Source organism: Neolamprologus brichardi, chromosome 23, assembly GCF_056152115.1.
Source record: "Neolamprologus brichardi isolate AB-2024 chromosome 23, ASM5615211v1, whole genome shotgun sequence".
In the NCBI taxonomy this organism is placed as follows: domain Eukaryota; kingdom Metazoa; phylum Chordata; class Actinopteri; order Cichliformes; family Cichlidae; genus Neolamprologus; species Neolamprologus brichardi.
Genome location: NC_142125.1, coordinates 13,537,974 through 13,557,245, shown reverse-complemented (window position 1 = coordinate 13,557,245; position 19,272 = coordinate 13,537,974). Strand labels below are relative to the sequence as shown.

Here is a 19,272-nt window from a genome sequence, read left to right as displayed (position 1 = left end):
ATTCTCTTGTTGCTTGCTGGCAGATGAATCAAAGCAAGATTATCCCTTGATGTTGTCTGAAATATTTATCAAAAGAGACAATACAAGGAGTGGCAGAAATCATAAATATCAAGAAGTATAAAAACTCTAATTCAAAGCACATTTTAAGGGCCTGAAAAGTCTTACACTTTGGAGCCATAAGGAAGGCTCAAGAAACAGATACTTGGAAATTAAAAAGAAGAAAAGAAAAGGACTCAAAGCGACCATATGGAGGAATAAAGTATACCATGACATAAAGGCTGGTTTTTGTATAAATTGCATTTTTGGCATTATTGCAGAATGGCAGTAGATGACCTCAAAGAGCAGAGCTATGTTAGGATTGGGTTCAGCTCACTTTAGGGAATCATGAAAGTTGATCGAGGGTGATTGTGCTCTGAAGCAGATCATAAATAGCATGGGTGTTAAGCGAGCGCAATTCTGGGCCCACGGTAAGCCCTGTAAGCCCCGAGTTAGTGCAGAGGGAGGACTGGGATTACTTGCTTCTCTCTTTGGCTTTACAGTCACCACCGTATGCGTGTGTTGTGAAGGACAATGAGTTCAAGCTCACTTGGAGATGTGACCGATGAGAATTAATGATGCAAGCAGAGCAAGGGAATAGATGGTGGTGTAGGAGGGTTAAGCAGTGGTGGGGTTCTACACACCAGGCTGTTATGGCACCCTCCTGGGAGCTTCCTGCAAGGAGCATGGTTAATCCGGAGCAGCCCCTGGCCTCCTGCTTTACAGCTGACTGGGGAGAAACTATAAAAAAGCGTCATCTCTGTATTTTGTGGAGTAAGGGCGAGGCGCTGGCAAGAAGCCCATGTGCTGCAGCCATGTATGAAAAAGCACAAACAACCCTCGGTGTCAGGGTAGGGTGGGGCCCTTAAGGAGTTACCAGGGACGCCTGGTCATTGGGTACATCAGGTAGTTGGGTGGTAGGGATGGTGCAGCCTAAACAGGGACAGATGCTGATGGAAATTAATTTCTTGTGCTTTATAAATAAAAGACAGTTTGACTAAATTAAAGAAAATCTGTGTTTTCCTGACCTTCAAGCTCTAAGGGGCTTAATCCAAGCAAATCTAGTTTTAATGGTCACGTATTTTATTTTTTAGAAAGTCAATGAAGTCCAGAAAATAGAAGAGTCCTGATATTCCTGAAGTCCTGATAAAGCTGTAGCGGTGTTCTACATTAGAGCTTGTGATATGAGTGTTCTGATAGTTTGCATACTGCAGCTTTAGGTGTGTTTAAATTCTCAGTCCCATTTAATCCAGGGTTCAGACATGATCATCATTTCAAGCTCATCCAGCAACTTGAACTAATGCTCTAATACTATGCTAATTCCAGTTTCAGACACAGTGAGTTTTCTTGGAATGTACTTATCATGTACTTATCATTCCAATAAGTACAATTATTTACATCTTTACTACAGATTTGCCTGCAAAACACTGTTTAAACTGCTGTGAGAGGACAATTCGCGACCATGCAATTACTGAATATGCATATGGAGAAGATGAATATAGTCACCATGATGTTACCCATTGACTTTAAAGTAGTCATTTTGAACACTGAATGTCAGAATTTTGGCCATTGCATCTTGGTTTTGTGAAACTAGAAATTATCATGTTTAGATGACAAGGGTAAATCACAGGGTAATAAAAAAGCTAGAATTTCATAGACAAGAACTAAGCCACAAACTTCTAGGACAGACTGAACGTGACAAACCCGGTTAAGGGATCCAGTTTAGTAAGTCAAATTAGCAGCTGTTGGTGTGGCAGCTTTTGGCTGTAGCTACCTGTGTTGGTGCACCAATCAATCTGCACAGAATGAGACTAGCAACAACGTAGCAACGAGTGATTATGAAAAATTAGTCCAACTCAATGATTTGTAGCAGTGATAGGGAAAATAACTATTAGCAGCTTAAAGTAGGTGCCCCCAAGAAAACATTTCTCATCTATAAGGGAAGTGATTAAAAGAGGTAGTAAAAACATTAAAGAATTATCCATGCAACTGGATCCTGATGTAATAAAACCCAAATGTTTAACAGAAATGAAGAGTTGCTGTGCTGGTTGAGGAGTCAAAGAGTTGGGTTGACTGGGAATCTGGAACATCAATTTTTGTGGTTTTTATTATTGTTATTGTCATGAAAGAACAAAACAATATTAGCAAACTAAATCAGCTTATTGTAGCAGGCTGTAAAATTGTATATTTCTGCTGTTAAGTTGAACATATTAACATGGCATCCATGAGGGTTGACTCACTTTTGGGTCCTCAAGTGGCCACTGCAGTTTTTGGCAATTCTAAGTTTGCTTCATTTTTCAGGTATTACTCACCAAAATTGGTTGTTGGGACATTGCTACAAATCTCTACGTATTAGTGCATAGAGTGGTTCAGTACTGTTGTAGAATAAAAGAAATGCAAGGCTCAAATTATACATGTATAGGATCCTTATGCGCGTGCATAGACAAGAGGCATGAAGATATATCACCCATCTATTGTAGTGCCTGAATTTACCAGGATCCTTTATCTGAATCCTGCATTCTGCACCGTGTATATTGAAGTAATGGATGTTTTTTGTTGCTGTTGTTGTTTGTTTATGTTTCTTTTTATCACAGTGTTGGATTTCTTTTTGATGTGGCTACGAGAGTTACAGTTTCAGCATCACATGGCACCGAATATACATGGCGCTCATATCCTGTAGTATTTATAAAGTGCATGCTTGTTAGTAAGTCAGTGTTATTGCTTTAGTTGTGCCAAAATACTTGAAAAGATGCATAATCACCAATGCTCCACACACAGCTGTTTCCAGGAGTCCCTTTAAACACAGCTGCTGCAGTGCTGTGCGTTTCAAACACTCCGCCCATGTTGTTCCTCCCTTCTCAGTCCCTAAAGCTGTCACCTCAACAACGGGCAGTAAAAGAAGTTTTTGTGCTCCCCATGTCCTCAGAGAAAAACACCAAAAGCACAGAGCCAAGTGCGTGATGACCGTAAGTGTAGTTTGTAGTATAAATTTCTGAAAAGGGCATTTGAAAATGTGTTAATAATGGTGGCAAAGTGGCTGGGTCCAGTGTTGAACACTGAGACTATTGTCTTGGCTCTCTTGGAGCCTGCTGGAGAGATTAAGCACCGAGAGAAGAGATGAGGTACAGAAGAGAAGAGGGAGGGAGTGGGTCGCAGGGTTGATTTGACGGGCTTGGATGGTGGTTTGGAGTGTATTGCAGGGGAGGGGGGCTCGCTCGCTTGCTCTCACTCTCTTCATCTCTTTTTAAATGAGAAGTCGGCAAGGGCAGCTAGAGGCACGCAGTGTGTTGTAGTGCTCTAGGGCCATGTGGTTTGTATTAGTGAGGACAGGGTGTCTGGCACCAGCATAGAGAGTGGGTGGTGCACAGGGAGTTTAGGTTGTATGGGGTTGAGAGGTTACAGGACATTTGGATTTCAGATACGGGAGAGAAAATGAGATTCCACAATGAGCAAGGCCAGGACAGTATTGATATTATCACCCCTACTCTGTCTTTAGCTTAATACTGCTGCTCTTTAGAAAATTGTAAAGCCAATCAAAATGTGACATTTTTGGTTTGGAATGTATTTCAGTGAGCTAAAATACTTTGAATACTTTGAAATACTTTACTGAAAACAGTAATACTCAAAACCACAGAAACCGCGTAATGGTGATTGAGTCTAAGACAGCATGGCAGAGCTGGGTACTGGTATGAGTCTAGACAATGCTGATGAAGATGAAGCAGATGGAGACTTAGATGAGGCTCTCTGAACGACCAGGATGAGGAAGACATGAAGAGGAGGTGGAGAGAGGTGCAGGGAACAGCGGCTTTTTGGCTTGTTTGAGGCAGATAAGAAAATATCAGAACACAACAAAAGAAATGAGTTTGACACCATAGGAAAATGGAAAATTATGTCACGGTTTGCCCTGGCAGACCGTGGGGATGTGTGGAAGGAGGACCCGAAAGCTGGACTCTTTAGTGAAGACAGTGCGTTTGTTTACAGTGAGGTAAATAACAGATGCATACAAAATTCCCGTTGCTTCCTAGACTCCCATGTGTGTGTTCCCCTCCGACGTCCGTGCTCGTGCTCCCCGCTGTCGTGTTCCTGCACACCCTGTGCGTGCTGTCCTTCTGGTTCCTCGTTCCGCCTGCAGGAAAATAACAGAAGCAGCCGTCAACACTGACCCCCGCGGGCATACACGAGCTGCATTACCGTACACTGACACACACTAACTTGGGATGTAACGCAATGATCCCGTGCCGGTGGGAGCTCTCTCCTAAATAGCTCCCCCGACGAGCCCTGATCAGCAGCAGGTGTGTGTCAGGGACTTCAGGTGTGGCCAGCAGGGCCACACCCATTAGGCCTGCAGGTGCCTGTCATCCATCCTACAGCCACACACATATACACACACACACACACACCCTGCCTACACATACAATAAGTGGAACACAGACATGACAGCATTGTGCAGAAGACACACACATCACAAAATAATAATAATTATAATAATTATAGTCCACCCCGAGTCCCCGGAACCGGGTCCATGACAAATTATGTGAATATTTTATACAGTAGCTACTGATTATATAAGATAGACCTGCATTCATCTATTTTCTGCCACATATCTGAGTCCAGGTTGCAGAGGCAGCAGTCTAACCGGAGGTGTCCAGACCTCCTTCTCCCCAGTTACCTCCTTAAGCTGTCCAGGAGGGAAACTCTGACACATTCCCAAAGCAGCAAAGAGACATAATCCAGGATTGCTTCCCAGTTGGACGCCCGAAACTACCTTAACTGGCAGTTTAGGTCATGATGGAGCAATGAAAGCCCAAGCTCCATCCATATTACTGCACTGTTCCTTCTGCTCCATTCTTCCCCCACTCACTAACAAAACACCTGAGATACCTGAACTTTACTGCTTCTGTGTCTGCAGTAAACAGGAATACAATAGTAATAGTCTATAAAATAAATAAATATTAAGGTAGCCTTTTGTTGCACTTTGCAAAAACTCCTGTCTTTATGAATAGTGGGTGATTTTACAGTGAGTACCATACAGCAGAGAGAGTTCAAGGCTTCTCTGAAACTCTGTAAATAAAGGAAAGTTTAGGTTTTATAGAGAAAAGACTTCTGAAACTTCTCAAAGTCCTTCTGATAAACTGGTAAATGAATTCAAAGGCCATGTGTGATGTGCACAACGCATCCTTCTAAGGCTCCTTTGTTGTATTTGTTTGTTGCTCTACTCCAGCTCGATCAGATACTGATGTTGCAGCCAGCGGTGGACTCAGACCAGCACAGTGTATCAACAGAAGCCATGCAAACACAGAACAAGGAGAGAGCCTATAGGCAAAAACTGCTGGCCTATCAGGAAGCCCAACAGAGACAAGTCCAACTTGTTCAGAAGCTGCAGACCAAGGTAGCTAGAAATGGATCTCACAGTTTAGACACCTCTACATGTATGCCTTGAAGCTTCCTAACCTTGCATTTGTCTTATATAAGGTGATTCAGTATAAGAAGAGATGTGGGGAACTTGAAGAGCAAGTTCTGGAGAAGACTTCGGAAACTGAAAAGATGAGATTGTTGGTGTGTTTTTACAATAGTATTAGAATCAGTACTGGTGTGTTTTTACGACAGTACTAGAATCAGTACTGCTTCGGTATAAATTAAAATTTAAGTTTTATAAGCCTACTAGAGTCATCTAGAGGTTCATCTGCTCCTTACACCCAACTGACTGTTAAGCTGATGATGCATGTTTAAAACAATCTTATAAAGCTCTTTGTTTTTTATAAATTTCAAATGCAAATGATCTTGCCTGATAAAGAAGGAATGTGGCACAATGCTGGGTGATATTGATAAATTCAGTCTTAATTATTATCACAATTGCATTACAGTTAAATAATTAAAAAAGTAATGTTTTACATTTTTGCCCTTTTTAATCTCACACAAAATAATTATTCAAAATTAATTTAAATATAATTTAAAACTATCAGCTATTATAACTCCATCTGGAATTTATTTTAGAATCACATTTAGGTTTTCAGACAAATGAGCATATTGTAAATGTATTGTGTTTCAGCAAATATTGGTATTTTACCTATACCACTTTAATACTCAATATACAGTATCACCATTACTAATGAGTTCACTGTTTAATAAGCAGTAGACTCCGTTTTTGTGTGATCTTTGACAGCTGTTAACTTGGGCAAAGTTAGATTTTTGATACTTCTCTGCTCTGTGGACTTGCTTTCAGAAAGTACCACTTTTTTAGTTCCATTTCTATAAAAGATGGACGTAGCCTCCGTGACCCACTGGTTTTTAACACTGAAGCTTTAGTGTTAGCATTTTGTCTGCTCCATGTTGCTTTTCTTGGATGCAGGAGTAACCTTATTTTGAATTTTATTAGCTAGCACTAACAAGCTTTGTAAACAAGCCATGTCCAGAAATTGTACAGATGCACAAACACAACATCTTCTAATTAGTGATAAGTAATATAAATAAAACACTACAATTTCCCTCACCAAAAGTTAAGCACAATCTTCCTGGGTGGTCTGTACCTCACAGTAAGCAAGAAAATGATAAAATGATTTTTTTAAAAATGGCTGAGGTTAAGTGCACTGATTTCACTGAGGCCTGAGGGCAATGATTGGCTAAAGCCGCCCGTGTGGGAACACCTATAAATCAAAGATACCAGGCTGTAAATTTTAGCTCACTTTTGGTGCTAACCTCAAGTGGCCATTAGAGGAATTGCATTTATTGGCATTGTTTTTTACCCCTGGAAAATGTCAAACACTAAATGTACTGCATTATATAGTGTATAAGCTGTTTTAGACACACAGGTAAACTTTATTATGTCCCACTTTTATTCAAATGCACTTAAATGTATCAAATTGCAAAGCCCACGCAGAGACTTTTGATTAGTACACTGTAATTATGGTGATTTTTGTATATGGCCTCATGGTTATCAGGATGCCCGTAGTAGTTTTGTGTGTTTGTTCAGCTGCAGGGCCACCTAGACAAAGTCGAGTACCTGCAGCAGGTTGAGCAGGATCTCAACATAGCTATCCAGAATAAGTCAGCTCAGCTGGAAGAGGAACAGAAAAGGTGAGTGGTGGGCACTATGCAGTGGAGGTACCCATGTTACACAGACAATAAAAAATGTGTCTTCTACTCATAATTAATACATAACACTGTAAAAAGTGCACAAAGTAAAAATCCATAAATCAGAAAAGCTGTATCAGAAGGGAGGGATGCAAGAAATTTGCTTCTGTTTTCTTTCTCTGTTTCATCTTGAGAAGCAGAAATCAAGTTGAAATATTTCTGAGAAATGTTTGGATCAGAGATATTCCCAGCAGTCACTCGAGCTTCCCTGCAGTTCTTCCTTTCCCCGTGCTGCAAGGGAGAGGCTGAAACCTGCCCTTGGCAAATGACCTCGGCATCCAATTTGTCAGAGAAAATTAGTGGGACTGTGTTGACTCTGTTCTCCAGAACATTTTAATAATGCTCCACATTAAACGTGGGCCAACCTCTGGAGCCGAGGCCAGATTTTAATGCCCGGTGATTTATACAATTATGGAGCTTTATTTGAAATACCCGTGGTGCAAAGTCTGCCAGCAATCAATCATTTTTATTGCCTAAATATCTCACTTATTGCAGAGTTACCAAGCTCTGTTCACTTTAGCACTTTGTGTAATATAAGTATAGTGTAGAGATAAGTCCCACAGCTACTACTTACAAGTCCTCATTATTGAATCCCTCTTTCCTCACATGTCAGTTCCCTTTTAACTCGATATCATCCCATTCATGCAAACAAGGGTTTGGCTGCCTCTCAGACAGATAACCAAGCAAAACAATGTAGCGTGCTTTACTGTAAGAGGGTGTGTGTTGAGTGTGAGAATGATGTAAACATTTGGTAAATGACTCTACAGGCAGATCTGGTTGATATTAAATCTTATTCAACACAGATATTGTAAAACTGTCACACATGTTTACCCTGTAAGCGCAGCTGGCAAGTGTGGATCTAAAAGAAATATATGTTTGAGTGATAATGCTGACTATAAGAAGTTTGGGTTCTGTGACAGGGTTTATAGGAGGCTGTCAACACGGCTATTTGTCACTTTGTCATACGATGGGTTTTTTCCAGGAGTGCCAGCCTCAGCCAAGTGAATTCCATGCTGCGGGAACAGCTGGACCAGGTGGGCACTGTCAACAAGGGGCTAACCGAGAGCTTATGGAAGGCCCGTGAAGATGCCGAGTCGTGTGATAATCGTTTGCGGAGAGAGCAAGAGGTGAGAAAAACCTCAGGAATGAGGTGCTTGAGGCAGAAAGGCAACAGGGTTCATCCCTTTCTGTATAGAGATTGTGCAATTAAACTCCTGTTGAGTTCACATGGGGTAGGAATTCCATTCATAGCCAGTTTTGTCAATTCATTCTCATTCCCTGTTCATTTCACTGCTATGATTTTTGAGTTGTTGTTTCCTGTGAAAACATTCCAACTGCTGAGGGGGAGGAAAATTTTGTGCAAACAATCTGGCGTTCGTGCTGTAAATGGGCTACATCTGTTGATTCAGGGAAATCCAATTATTTGTATGTTTGCCAGCGTGAGTCCAGGAGTTCTATTATTGCATCTGCTTGGGATCTCAATAAAATTAAAGGTTGCTATAAGCAGCCCACACCACCTTAACGCCAGGTTCTACTCCGGTTTGCTGCTTGTCTCTGCAGACGTGCGCCTCCCGGTTGAGTCGGGAACAGGCTCATGTCAGAGCGCTGTGGCGCCAGGCCGCCTCCCTGCGGAGCAGTTTCACCCAGCTAAGGACGTTCACTGACAGGTGAGTGTGGCGTGCTGCCAGAATCCCTCCAGCAAGTCAGAATTCCACAAAACCCCCACCTTCTCCTGTGAGTCTCACGACTGTGATGACAATCCACCTCTCTCAGCCACACATCAAAGTGGAGCAGGTCAACAAGGTCATTGGCCCCTGCTTATTGTTTCTCACTGTGGGGAAATACTGCTCAAGGTGCCTGCACTCACTGTTAAAATCATCCATCAGGACGAAGCTAAGCTGTTGTCTTCAGGGAGACTTGGCTTCTACAGTGCTGAACCACTGTATTGTAGAGTACTTTGCTTTTATAGTCAGTGCTCAGTTCATAGACAGCTTTGTCATGTCAGATGCTGAGCTGCAACTTAAACTTAAGACACTTCAAAGAGAGCTCTGTTCTCAGAGCTTAATCATGAGAGACATTCATCATCTTTTAATGCGACTTTTTAAAAAAAAAAATAGGATAAAAGTTTGCAACTGAATGTAACCATCATCCGCTTTTCTTATGCTTTTAATAATTTCAAATGTCATAACACATTCTGCAATCCTTATTTTCAACAGAACTCTGTCTGATATGCGTACCGAGTGTGTCGCAGCTAGCCGGCAGCTGCACGCTGCCTGTATGAATTTAGAGGCCAGAGTAACACAAGGAAGCCCCTGTGGTGGTGTGGAGATGTCCGCTCTGGAGAGGCAGCTGAAGGACAAGCTGAAAGAGGCTATGCAGCTTCAGGCTCAGTGCGATGCAGAGAAAGTCAAACTCAATTCCAGGTAAAGGCCTCCCCAAGTCCAAAAAAAGATGTCGAGACCAAAGTTGAAATGTTGAGATGAATGTCAAGATTAAAGTTGACGTGTCAAGATTAAGTACAAAATGTTAAAGTTCAAGTCAACATCTCAGGATTAATGTCGGGATGTCAATATTAATATCAAGAACAAAGTTGAGATGTTTAAGATGTCAAGATGATGAAAACGAGGTGAAATCTACTGAGTTAACTTTATTCTTGAAATGTAAAGTGTAATATTGACTTTTTACTTTTTCTCTCAAAGCTTTAACTTTATTCTTAAAATGCCAAAACTCTTCTTCTTTAAACTTTTATTTTTTCAGCTCAGCTTTATTCCTGACAGTTCAACTTTTTATTGACTTTATTCTCAAAAAGCAACATACCTAAAAAAAATCTACCATGTCTGTCTTTTAACTTAATGTGGTTCTTGTGTTCCTTTGTGAAAATGTCCTATGGTTACCTTCATTTTGTTTAACGACCATCCACCGCTGGTTTCAGACTGAATATAGTAACTGAGAAACTCAATCTGTGGGTTAGACTAACTGCCCTGGGCCGTCACTATTCCATTTTCATAAACTGAAACAGGAATACTGGCTTCAAGGTCATGTGCAGTGCGATTGTTTGATCATTTAGGGAATTCTTATTTTTCGATACCTGAATCAAAAGACAAGTATAATCCACTTGATGAAACCCCAAACCTTTATATATGGAGTAAATCTAGTTCTTTTATCTAGTAATGGGAATCAAGTCTTTTGTGCCATCTCTTGTGGACTATGAGCAGAACATGATAGTGTTGATGGTCTAGAGGGAGGAGTACATCCCAGTCTCTTTCTGTCTTCTCCTTGATGTCTCCTGAACTCTCCTGAACCCTCTTTTCATGGTCTATCTAGAATCCTGGAACTGAGCGACACAATGAAGCACCTCCAAAGCCAGAACAGTGAGAAAGATGCCAGCCTCAACACCATGCAGATCAGTCTGGACAGGATGGTAGGACCTTGGGAATATATGGTAGGAGGTGACAGATAGCTAAATTGGCTCTAGTCTGGACCTGAGGCTTGATAAAGTCCATAACTTCCTAGTCTAGAGGGCTGCAGTCTGGGGAATGTCAGACTTACTCCATGTACGCTGCTTATCTGACTTAAATGGTTTCCTGCTCAGGAGACAAGGCGAACCGAGGATAAAGCAGAGATGGAAATACTCCACACAGAGATCCATGCCCTCCAAAAGATTTTACACCATGTTCACCAGGTCGGAACAAAACAAAGTAGTGAATTAGATTGTGTAGCTGTTATGCAATGAAGTCAATAATGCCTTTTATTTTTACTATAATTTCTTTATAGTTAGTGAGCAGTGAGGGGGACGGCTGTGGCCCTGAGAGTGTGTCATCCTCGCCTCTTCGTGGCCGTTCTCCTCTTAGGAACGCTACTGTGATATCAGTACAGAACGCTATCTCCAAACACCAGAAACAAACACAGGTATAACAGTTATCTTAGTGTGATACACACAGTCTGTGCGCTTCTTCTAATTTATATCTGCAAAAGTCAAACTTCTGGGCATATACTTGTAGTATGTAATTTCAAAGAAACAACAATCTCCCCACTTTGTAATAACAGTTTTGTGTTTATAAACACACGTAACACATGTGTTTATGTGTTAAGAGTGTGTTTGCTTTGCAGGTTTGTGTCTTTGATTACATGCTTTAACATTACCTGCGCCTCTTATCCACAATGAACTTTAAATAGTTTAAATAGTTTATTGCCTATAAATGGAATGAGCTACACAAAACTGTAAAGCCATTAACTACTACTATAAGCTACTATGAAGTGATTTTTATTTTCATTTTTTTACTTTTTCTGTGATCATTATTTGTCATATTGTAAACTTAAAAAATCAATGAAATCTGAAGTTCCTACCTGAGCTGAGCTGATCAGAATCAGCTGATTTGTTTTTAGGGTGTTTAATAAAGACATGAAAAACTTTCATACCTTCACATTCTGAATATTTTCCAAGTAACAGGGCCACAAAGCACATAACGGAAATTTTGCAGGTTCAGAGTCAGTTCATTTTTGCAGTATTTTTGAGTCATTGTAGCTTCAACAAATCCAGGAGAATGTGAAATTTTCAGGGCTGAAAAACACATTTAAGATCTGTTGATGCAACGTGGAAATGTAGTACTTTTACATCCTCTGCAAGTGTCACAGTCTAAACTGGGGAATCTGGGGTTTGAATCCTTTGGCTTAAAGCACCTTAAAGGGACTGTTGTTGTAATGTGACGTTGTATGGGTAGAATTTAATGAATTGAACTGGCGATTCTAAATCAGCTTCAGGTATGAATGAGTGTGAATGGTTGTCTGTGTCTCTCTCATTGTTTCTTCTCATGTAATTCTGTGTCATGTCAATTTTTATGTTGCAGCCTTTCAAGCATAAAAAGCTCAATCACTCACACTTACATATAACCTGCAGGAGCTACGTGCACGTTTGGGGGCTGCTCTGGAGCAAGTGGATACACTGCGCGAACACCAGCAAGAGAGGGACGCTGAGAGGAGAGAGTTGGAGCAGAAGATTCAGGATGTGAGGCGGGAAAGTCAGGAGGCTAAAAAAGCTCTGGAAGAAAGCCTCAGGGACAGCAACAGATATCGCCGCTCACTGGAGCTCATCTCCAGGTACATCCTGACCAAGTACTTCTACTTCTTTTTCTTGACTACACTTTGATTTTGGCATTTAGAAAGCTATTGAACATACTTTGTCTCTTTCATGTCCACTGCTTATTTCTTTCACCACATCACACAGTGAAAAAAGCAGCCATGAGAAGCTGCTGTCGGGGCTTCAGCAGGAAGTGGACTCCCAGCGTGCTGAGATGGAGGTACTACGGAGCTCCTCGCTAGAACTTCAGAGACAGAGGGATCTCCTGAGGCAGCAAAGGGAGGATCTAGAGATGCAGCTGGCACGCCAGCACACGGAGGCCCAAAGAGGGTACAGCAAGATCACAGAGAATGACCATTACACAAAGCACATCCTGACAGGCGTGATTGTTTTCAAGCCCCGTTTGTTTAGAGTTCAGATCAGTAACACATGTCATTCTCCAGCCGGCAATGCACCCACATGACATTTGGATGAAAATGTAAATGATTTACATAGCATTACTGCACTCATGCATGAGGGATACTTTTCTTTCCCATTTTCAGGGTTTCTTGGGCTAAAAAATTTGATTAGCTGCGAATTGGAGAAGGACATGCAATTGAACAAAAAACAAGAAAAATAGAACAAAGAAAACTCAGCACTTATGCCAACATTTCTTCATTTTTTTAAAGTACAGATGGATTACTGTTAAAAGGATCGTGTGTGAGACCAGCAGAACAGTGGTGGGGAGTTAAACATGTGATATAATTTCTGTTTCAGTGAGAGGAGTTTGCAGGAGCTCGAAGGGAAGCACTCGGATCTGCGCAGGGAGCTTGTGATGGTGAAGGAGGCTCTGAGCCAAATCACCCTGCAGAAGGAGGTGTTGGAGGATGACAAGGCCAGCCTCACTCTGGCTCTCTCCAAGGTTAACAGCTCAGCTCCTCAGCGCAAGTTTTGCAAAGTTTCTCTGAGATCTGTCATAATTCTTTTAATATTATTTGAATCACTCCACAGATTGAGTCTCAGAGTGCTGCGCAGGAACTGGCCTTCAACAAACTCCAGAATCAGGAGGCTGCGCTGAAAGATTCTCTCGACAAAATGGCCACCCTTAGTGAAGGCTTAGCAAAAGACAAGGTGGAGCTCAGTCGTATTCTGCTGCAGGTCAGTAGCCATGCAGTTCCCCCATAACATACAAAAAAAGTAGAGAGCACGAGGTGAGGTGACTAACTTGCTCTGCTGTGTGCTGCACTGTGAGTCACAGATCTGTCATCAGGTGCTCCCAAACTTACAGTATATAAATGATATAACTAATATACAAAGACTATAGGGTTGATTTTGATCAAGAGCATATTATTTGATATTATTGACTTGGAAAATTTCTCTTGGTCTCACAAAGTCATGTAGCTCTACTCTATACCTGCAGTTTTTGTATCCTGGTGATCGCTGAAATTAAAGTTAATTTAGAAAATAAATAAGTGCCCAGAGGTGTAACCAAGCAGACTTGCTACTAGAAGGAAAGGAAGTAAAATGAAATATCCTGGCTTCCCTTCCAGACAGAAGGAGAGAAGACGGAGCTCTGTGGACGTAGACGGGAAGCCGAGGCGGAGCGGGCAGCAGCCAGAGAGGATGCAGCGCGGGCACAAAAGGAGATGATGGATCTGCTTGCCGAGAACCAAGCCCTGAAGAGCTCCCACAGCCACTTGCAGGATCTCTGCCAGAAGCTAGAAGCAGAGCTGAGTCTCCTGCAGAAGGAGAAAGCTCAGGCCATGGAGAAATGCTCGCAGGTCAGGCCACTCACGCTCTCTGCTCCCGACGCCTTGGAGAATTGGCTGGTGTTATTAACAGCTTTCAGCAGGTTCACGGAGCTTGTTGTCACATTAAAATGCATAGGAGGTCCTGGATGCATCTGCTGTGTTTTTTCCTCTCACATTTGATATGGAGAGCTCCACCGTGTGTTTTATATGTAACTTGGGACATAACAAGCAGAGGACCTTGGTGAACAAATGTGAACTGGAAAAGATAAATAGACAGACATATAATATCCAGCAGGAGTTTTGGTGAAAGCAGCAATAAATTAACACCTAAAGTATTTCCATTCTTCCTCAGCAGATCCAGATCCCCCTGTTCCGTCCTCTAAAGAATGAAAAGAATCCTCTCCTGCTGTATTATCTGTTCTGAATGTGAAACTGGGATATCCATGTTGATCTGAGCAAAAATATAACAAACCTAAACAATCTGACAAATTCCATCCAAACATTTTTAGATAGCTTATCTGTAAAAATAAATCAAAGTTGGATGAAGCAAACCCTGTAGCGGCGTGCATCGCACTGAGCTCATGTTTCATCCCCATATTGGGGGCCTACACACATCCATAACATTGGTGTAATTCATCCACTTGAATATTTACCTAAGGAGAGGCTGAAAGACATTGTGTGCTAATATTTAGTTAGTGTGAGTTCATTTTTTTTGTTTGGTCCAAAATCAAATTATAGTGATTGTTGCTTTTCAAACATTCTGCCGCAGTAAAATATTAGAAGTAGCAGGGGTTGGTTAAATATAGTGTGCTAGTGTGTCAGTAACTGGTACAGTATATTAGGGTCATTCTGAGTACTTACTGATAAGACTAATCACGCCTTAAACACTGGTCAGCAGCCATTAATAGTTTCAATACACTGCACCAACTTATTGTCTCTGATGTAGAGGACCACAAACAGCCATTGATGCAATGCATGTTTGACCGGTTTTCTAATAATTCACTGGTGGAAACTTCAAAAGTGTCTTTTAAGTTAAATTTCAAGACTTGGATCAGCATGTGGGATAGGTGGCTACTCAGAACAAGTTACAGCATTGGAAAGACTTCATATGGAATCACCCGACTAATGTCGTGTGAAAAAGCAAGTTTAGTACAGCCAGTTAATCTTTAATCACCTTTATATAAACAATAAGTTGATTGTTTTTTTGTATGATATTTTCAGTCTTCCGCATGGTTGTGGATGAATTTTGGCCCGCTCTTCTTTACAGGGTTGCTTCAGTTCATTGTGGTTTGCAGGTGTTATATGCGCAGCTCTCTTATGGTCTTGAAGCCTGAACTTTGAGTTTGTCATTGCAAAACCGTGATTCCTTTATTTTTTTCTCCCACTCTGTTGTACATTTGCTGCTGTTCTTGGGGTCATTGTCCTGTTGCATGAGCCAGTTTGGGCCAAGCTTTGGCTTTCATACAGATGGCCTCACATTTTACTCTAAAAAGCTTTGGCATGCAGAGGAGTTCGTGGTTGACTCTTTGACTGCAAGGTGCATCACATCATCAGCCCTCCTTCATTGTGTTGACAGTTGATATGAGATTTTTGTGCTGTGTTATTTTTCTCCAAGAGTGGCGGTGTCTTATGGTCAAACATCTCCCCTTTGGTTGTGTCTGTCAAAAGATGCAAGTTTGTGAACAAATTGTGGTGTCACATTGGTTGTAGAGAAGTGGCTTCTTCTTGCCAGCCCTTCCAAATAAGCCATACTTGTTCTTTTTTTGCCCCCCTTGTACTTCGATGAGTCTTTACACACTAAGGCTGTAGAGAGATGAGACAGTCTGACATTGGGGTGAATTCACACTTCTGGGAAGGCTTTGGTTGTGTGTTAACACACACTGTAATGCTCCAGATCAGACAAAATTTGTACTTTTATAAAAGCTGTTGACACTTAATAGTGATCTACTAATTAAGTGCATCTTTTTAACATATGGCTGCTACCTACCCTTTTAATTCCTACAGAAGCTGTGAGAGTTGAATCCTGTGAAAACTTCTTTCTCCATATGTATATATTGTATGTATTATATTTTGTATAAAAAAAAAAAAAATTAAGGTTGGACCCGGGAAGCTTTATTCACAGTAAGACAAGAAAAAATGGGTGTGTGTTACTCAGGTGGCTGCTAACAGCGGTAATGGAGCTCAGGGAGAATCTTTGAAATGGGAGAGAATCAGTTAATGAAGTCCAGAGCTGTGAGGTTGCCTGAGATTGCTTAATGATTCTCAGCTTAGAAATCTTACTTTGTCTGGGGAGAAGGGTGAGCCAAGGGAGGGGTAGCTGGTAGGCAGGCTGGCAAATCCTCGTTTCCAAAGAAAGTCAGAAAACATGAATGCAGCTGAAGAACAAATCCGACTGTGGTCTTTTGACTCCACTATAGGCAGCAGGGAGGTTTCAAAAGCAGTAAAGCAAGAACTCCAGGAGGTAAACTGGGAAGCAGATCAAACGCAAGAGTTACTTTACGAAACTTGCAGAAATCTCAGTTACACGAGGTTGGCCGATTTACCACCAAAGTGGAGGCGACGATCTGGTGGAGACACTGCCACAGCCGGTCCTTAAGTACCTAGTACTGATGAAGGTAATGAGTTGCATGTGTGCAGAAACAAACCCGAGAAACGACTGCTCTGCCCAGCTCTTCACCTGAGAGCAAGACAGAGAGAGAGAGAGAAAGCCTGACCCAGAAACCGACAGCATAGACTCATATGAACTGAAAGCTCTTGTGCTTATTATAGAAGCAAATCAATATGCTTTTAAATTAAAATAAAAAACAAATCTTCCCTCAAAGTGATTCAGTCCATTCTTCAACTTCTTTACTTTGCAAACTTAAAACAAAGGATGTGTGAGACATTTATTATTTATTTTTGGAAACATTTTGTTAGTTCCATTATTTCACGGTTGAATCATGTTTCAGTGCAGTTACTATACTGTTACGGGGCGCTCTGTCTCCTAATGAATGTTTATCGAGGCAGGAGGTCTGTCGAAATTTAAAATCATTAGAGCCAAATTTTTTAGTGGTTTAGTATTTATTTCTGCTAGAATTTTCATGTTCCACAGGGTTCACCCACCTAAAAGGTTCATTGTCCTCCCCAAAAGACACATCACTGTAGTTTCCAGGTCTGAAAACTGAAACCAAAGAAATTATTTAAACTCGCAATCTTTGTAATGGCCTCCAGGGGGCCACGGCTCTAGTTCCAAAAAGACTCCATATATAGATGTCTGTGTGAAAATAGCCGTCAGCTCCTCTACTCTGTGACCTCAGGGAACAATTTACTAATTGATTGCTTTTTTCAGGTCATATTCAATCAAACATGAACTTTATTTGACAAATTGTGATGAGTTTTGGAGTCAGAAAAGGGGATTATCCAGGGTATAATCATGAGATAGTCCTCGGTTTCACAGTCAGATCTGCCCCTCATTTCAAGACACTAAGATGGTAACAGGACTTCACTAACCACTGGTTGAAGTCATGGTGTCCCTCTCTCCACTCCTCTGCTACCCTGTGTCTTCTTCTGTTTGGATATCGCTGAAATACAAGTTGTTCAAAAGGCATCTCTGAACCACCTCAGCTAACTTGTTTTCAGATGGAAAGGAGCAGCAGCTCTACACTGAAGGGCTATGTTGGTTGCCCTGTTTAAAGGCTGACCCAGACACCCTTCAGATGAACCTCACCCCGCCCCCCACATAGCAAGCAGGTCTGGCCCGGATCTGGTATCAAGCCGGCACTGCTGGCTGACTTCTGGCACGATAAGACATATGTCATCCAGATATGGGTCAGGTCTGGCAATGTAGCCACTGTTTATGCCAGGCTCATAGAAAACAGGTCTGGCCCGGATCCGGCATCAAGCTGGCACTTCTGACTGACCGGTGTCATGGCAGGGTGTATGTCAACCAGATGTGGGCCAGGTCTGGCAATGATGGCGCTATTTATGTTCCTATTTTCCTATTTTAGTTAGAAGATCCAAATGCCATGTTGCAATACTATACTGCTATGGTAGCCAACGTTTCAAATGCAGGTTTGACAGGTTTGTGAGTGTACACTTTATCCAAAACCTATTGAGGGTTTACTCATGTTTACCACTGGGTGGTTGTAGCTCAGGAGGTAGAGCAGGTCACCTACTGATCGAAAGGTTAGTGGTGTGATCCCTGGCTCCTCCAGTCTGCATGCCAAGAGTGTGAATGTGTATGAATTTAGTTAGGAAGCACTCGGTTTAGAGAAAGTGTGTGAATGGGTGAATGTGGCATGCTGTATAGAACACTTTCAGTAATCTGGGATAGTGAAAAGCGCTACATAAGAATCAGTCCATTCACTGTCTGAACAGAGTTTTGTCATGTTACTTTTGCACTATTATGCACATGTTGTTATTACATGGCTTGATTAAGGTACACATTAGGCTGACATCTGGGGCCAGAGCTGAAACTGTTCTGGGCAATGACAGGGCCACCAGTGTGTCTGCAACTGGTCTTGTGCTGGCCCATGTGTGGGCCACCTCTGGCAAACCAGATCTGGGCCACCGAAGGGCCGTCATTCTTTGCGGTATGTGGGCCATGTGTAAGCACATTGTGTGGGCCAGATCCAATCCATACCAATGTTGCTATGTGGGCCCTTATATCCATGGTTTTGTTTATTTCATTCCTTCAGTTGCCACACGCAGGTCGTGGCCATAGGTGAGGGTATCCATCTGTCTCCCACTTGTCACGAACAAGACTCTGGCTGAAAATAATCAAAAATGTATTTGTCATAAGTCTGTTGTAAATTGCAAATGCAATATTTTAATGTTTATAACGATGTTGCGTAAAGAAACGTTTTTTTTTCTGCCTGTGCTCGTCTCCAGGTCAAAAGGCAGTTGCAATCTGTGACAGAGGAGCTGTGTGCGTGCAAGAAGGAGCTTGAGACACAGACCGCAGCCATAAAGAGAGTTACCCATGACAGGGAGGAGTTGGCCAAGGACAAGGCAGCTCTGGATGTCAAGCTAAATTCCGCTGACCGAAAGGCCTGTGGTTTCACGCAGGAGCTGGTTGCATTGAGGTCTGTGTGTGTGTTTGTGCGTATTTGTTTGTGTGGTTGGACCTCTGAAATGTTTGGGACCAATTTGATATTTAAAACCAGCTTCACCAGTTTGTTTTTTAGCATTTGCATTCAGCATAAATTGGAGTTAGGCTTGTATCAGTAATGTTTAGTTTGAGAGTGTAAGGAATGAATGTAAGTGAGCACAGTGTCCTCAAAAGCATGTGTGTATCTCTGTGTGTTTGTTTAAATAAAA

At 41.8% G+C, this 19,272-nt stretch overlaps 1 protein-coding gene across 5 annotated transcripts in view; it reads left to right on the top strand.

Annotated features, from left to right (window-relative positions):
* The window catches only part of crocc2 (ciliary rootlet coiled-coil, rootletin family member 2), a 44,065-nt gene that overhangs the window by 8,989 nt on the left and 15,804 nt on the right, over positions 1-19,272 (top strand). For 3 of the 5 annotated variants that reach the window (XM_035907517.2, XM_035907518.2, XM_087836930.1), the window contains exons 4-18: positions 5,258-5,425; positions 5,509-5,592; positions 7,007-7,110; positions 8,150-8,294; positions 8,728-8,834; positions 9,384-9,590; positions 10,492-10,609; positions 10,760-10,849; positions 10,942-11,076; positions 12,065-12,279; positions 12,392-12,574; positions 13,001-13,145; positions 13,235-13,381; positions 13,774-14,004; positions 18,844-19,037. In XM_035907517.2, coding sequence (XP_035763410.2) covers positions 5,258-5,425; positions 5,509-5,592; positions 7,007-7,110; positions 8,150-8,294; positions 8,728-8,834; positions 9,384-9,590; positions 10,492-10,609; positions 10,760-10,849; positions 10,942-11,076; positions 12,065-12,279; positions 12,392-12,574; positions 13,001-13,145; positions 13,235-13,381; positions 13,774-14,004; positions 18,844-19,037 — 2,273 coding nt within the window. The remainder of the gene's footprint in view (positions 1-5,257; positions 5,426-5,508; positions 5,593-7,006; positions 7,111-8,149; positions 8,295-8,727; positions 8,835-9,383; positions 9,591-10,491; positions 10,610-10,759; positions 10,850-10,941; positions 11,077-12,064; positions 12,280-12,391; positions 12,575-13,000; positions 13,146-13,234; positions 13,382-13,773; positions 14,005-18,843; positions 19,038-19,272) is intronic. The other 2 variants (XM_035907520.2, XM_035907519.2) reach the window with 2 other exon arrangements.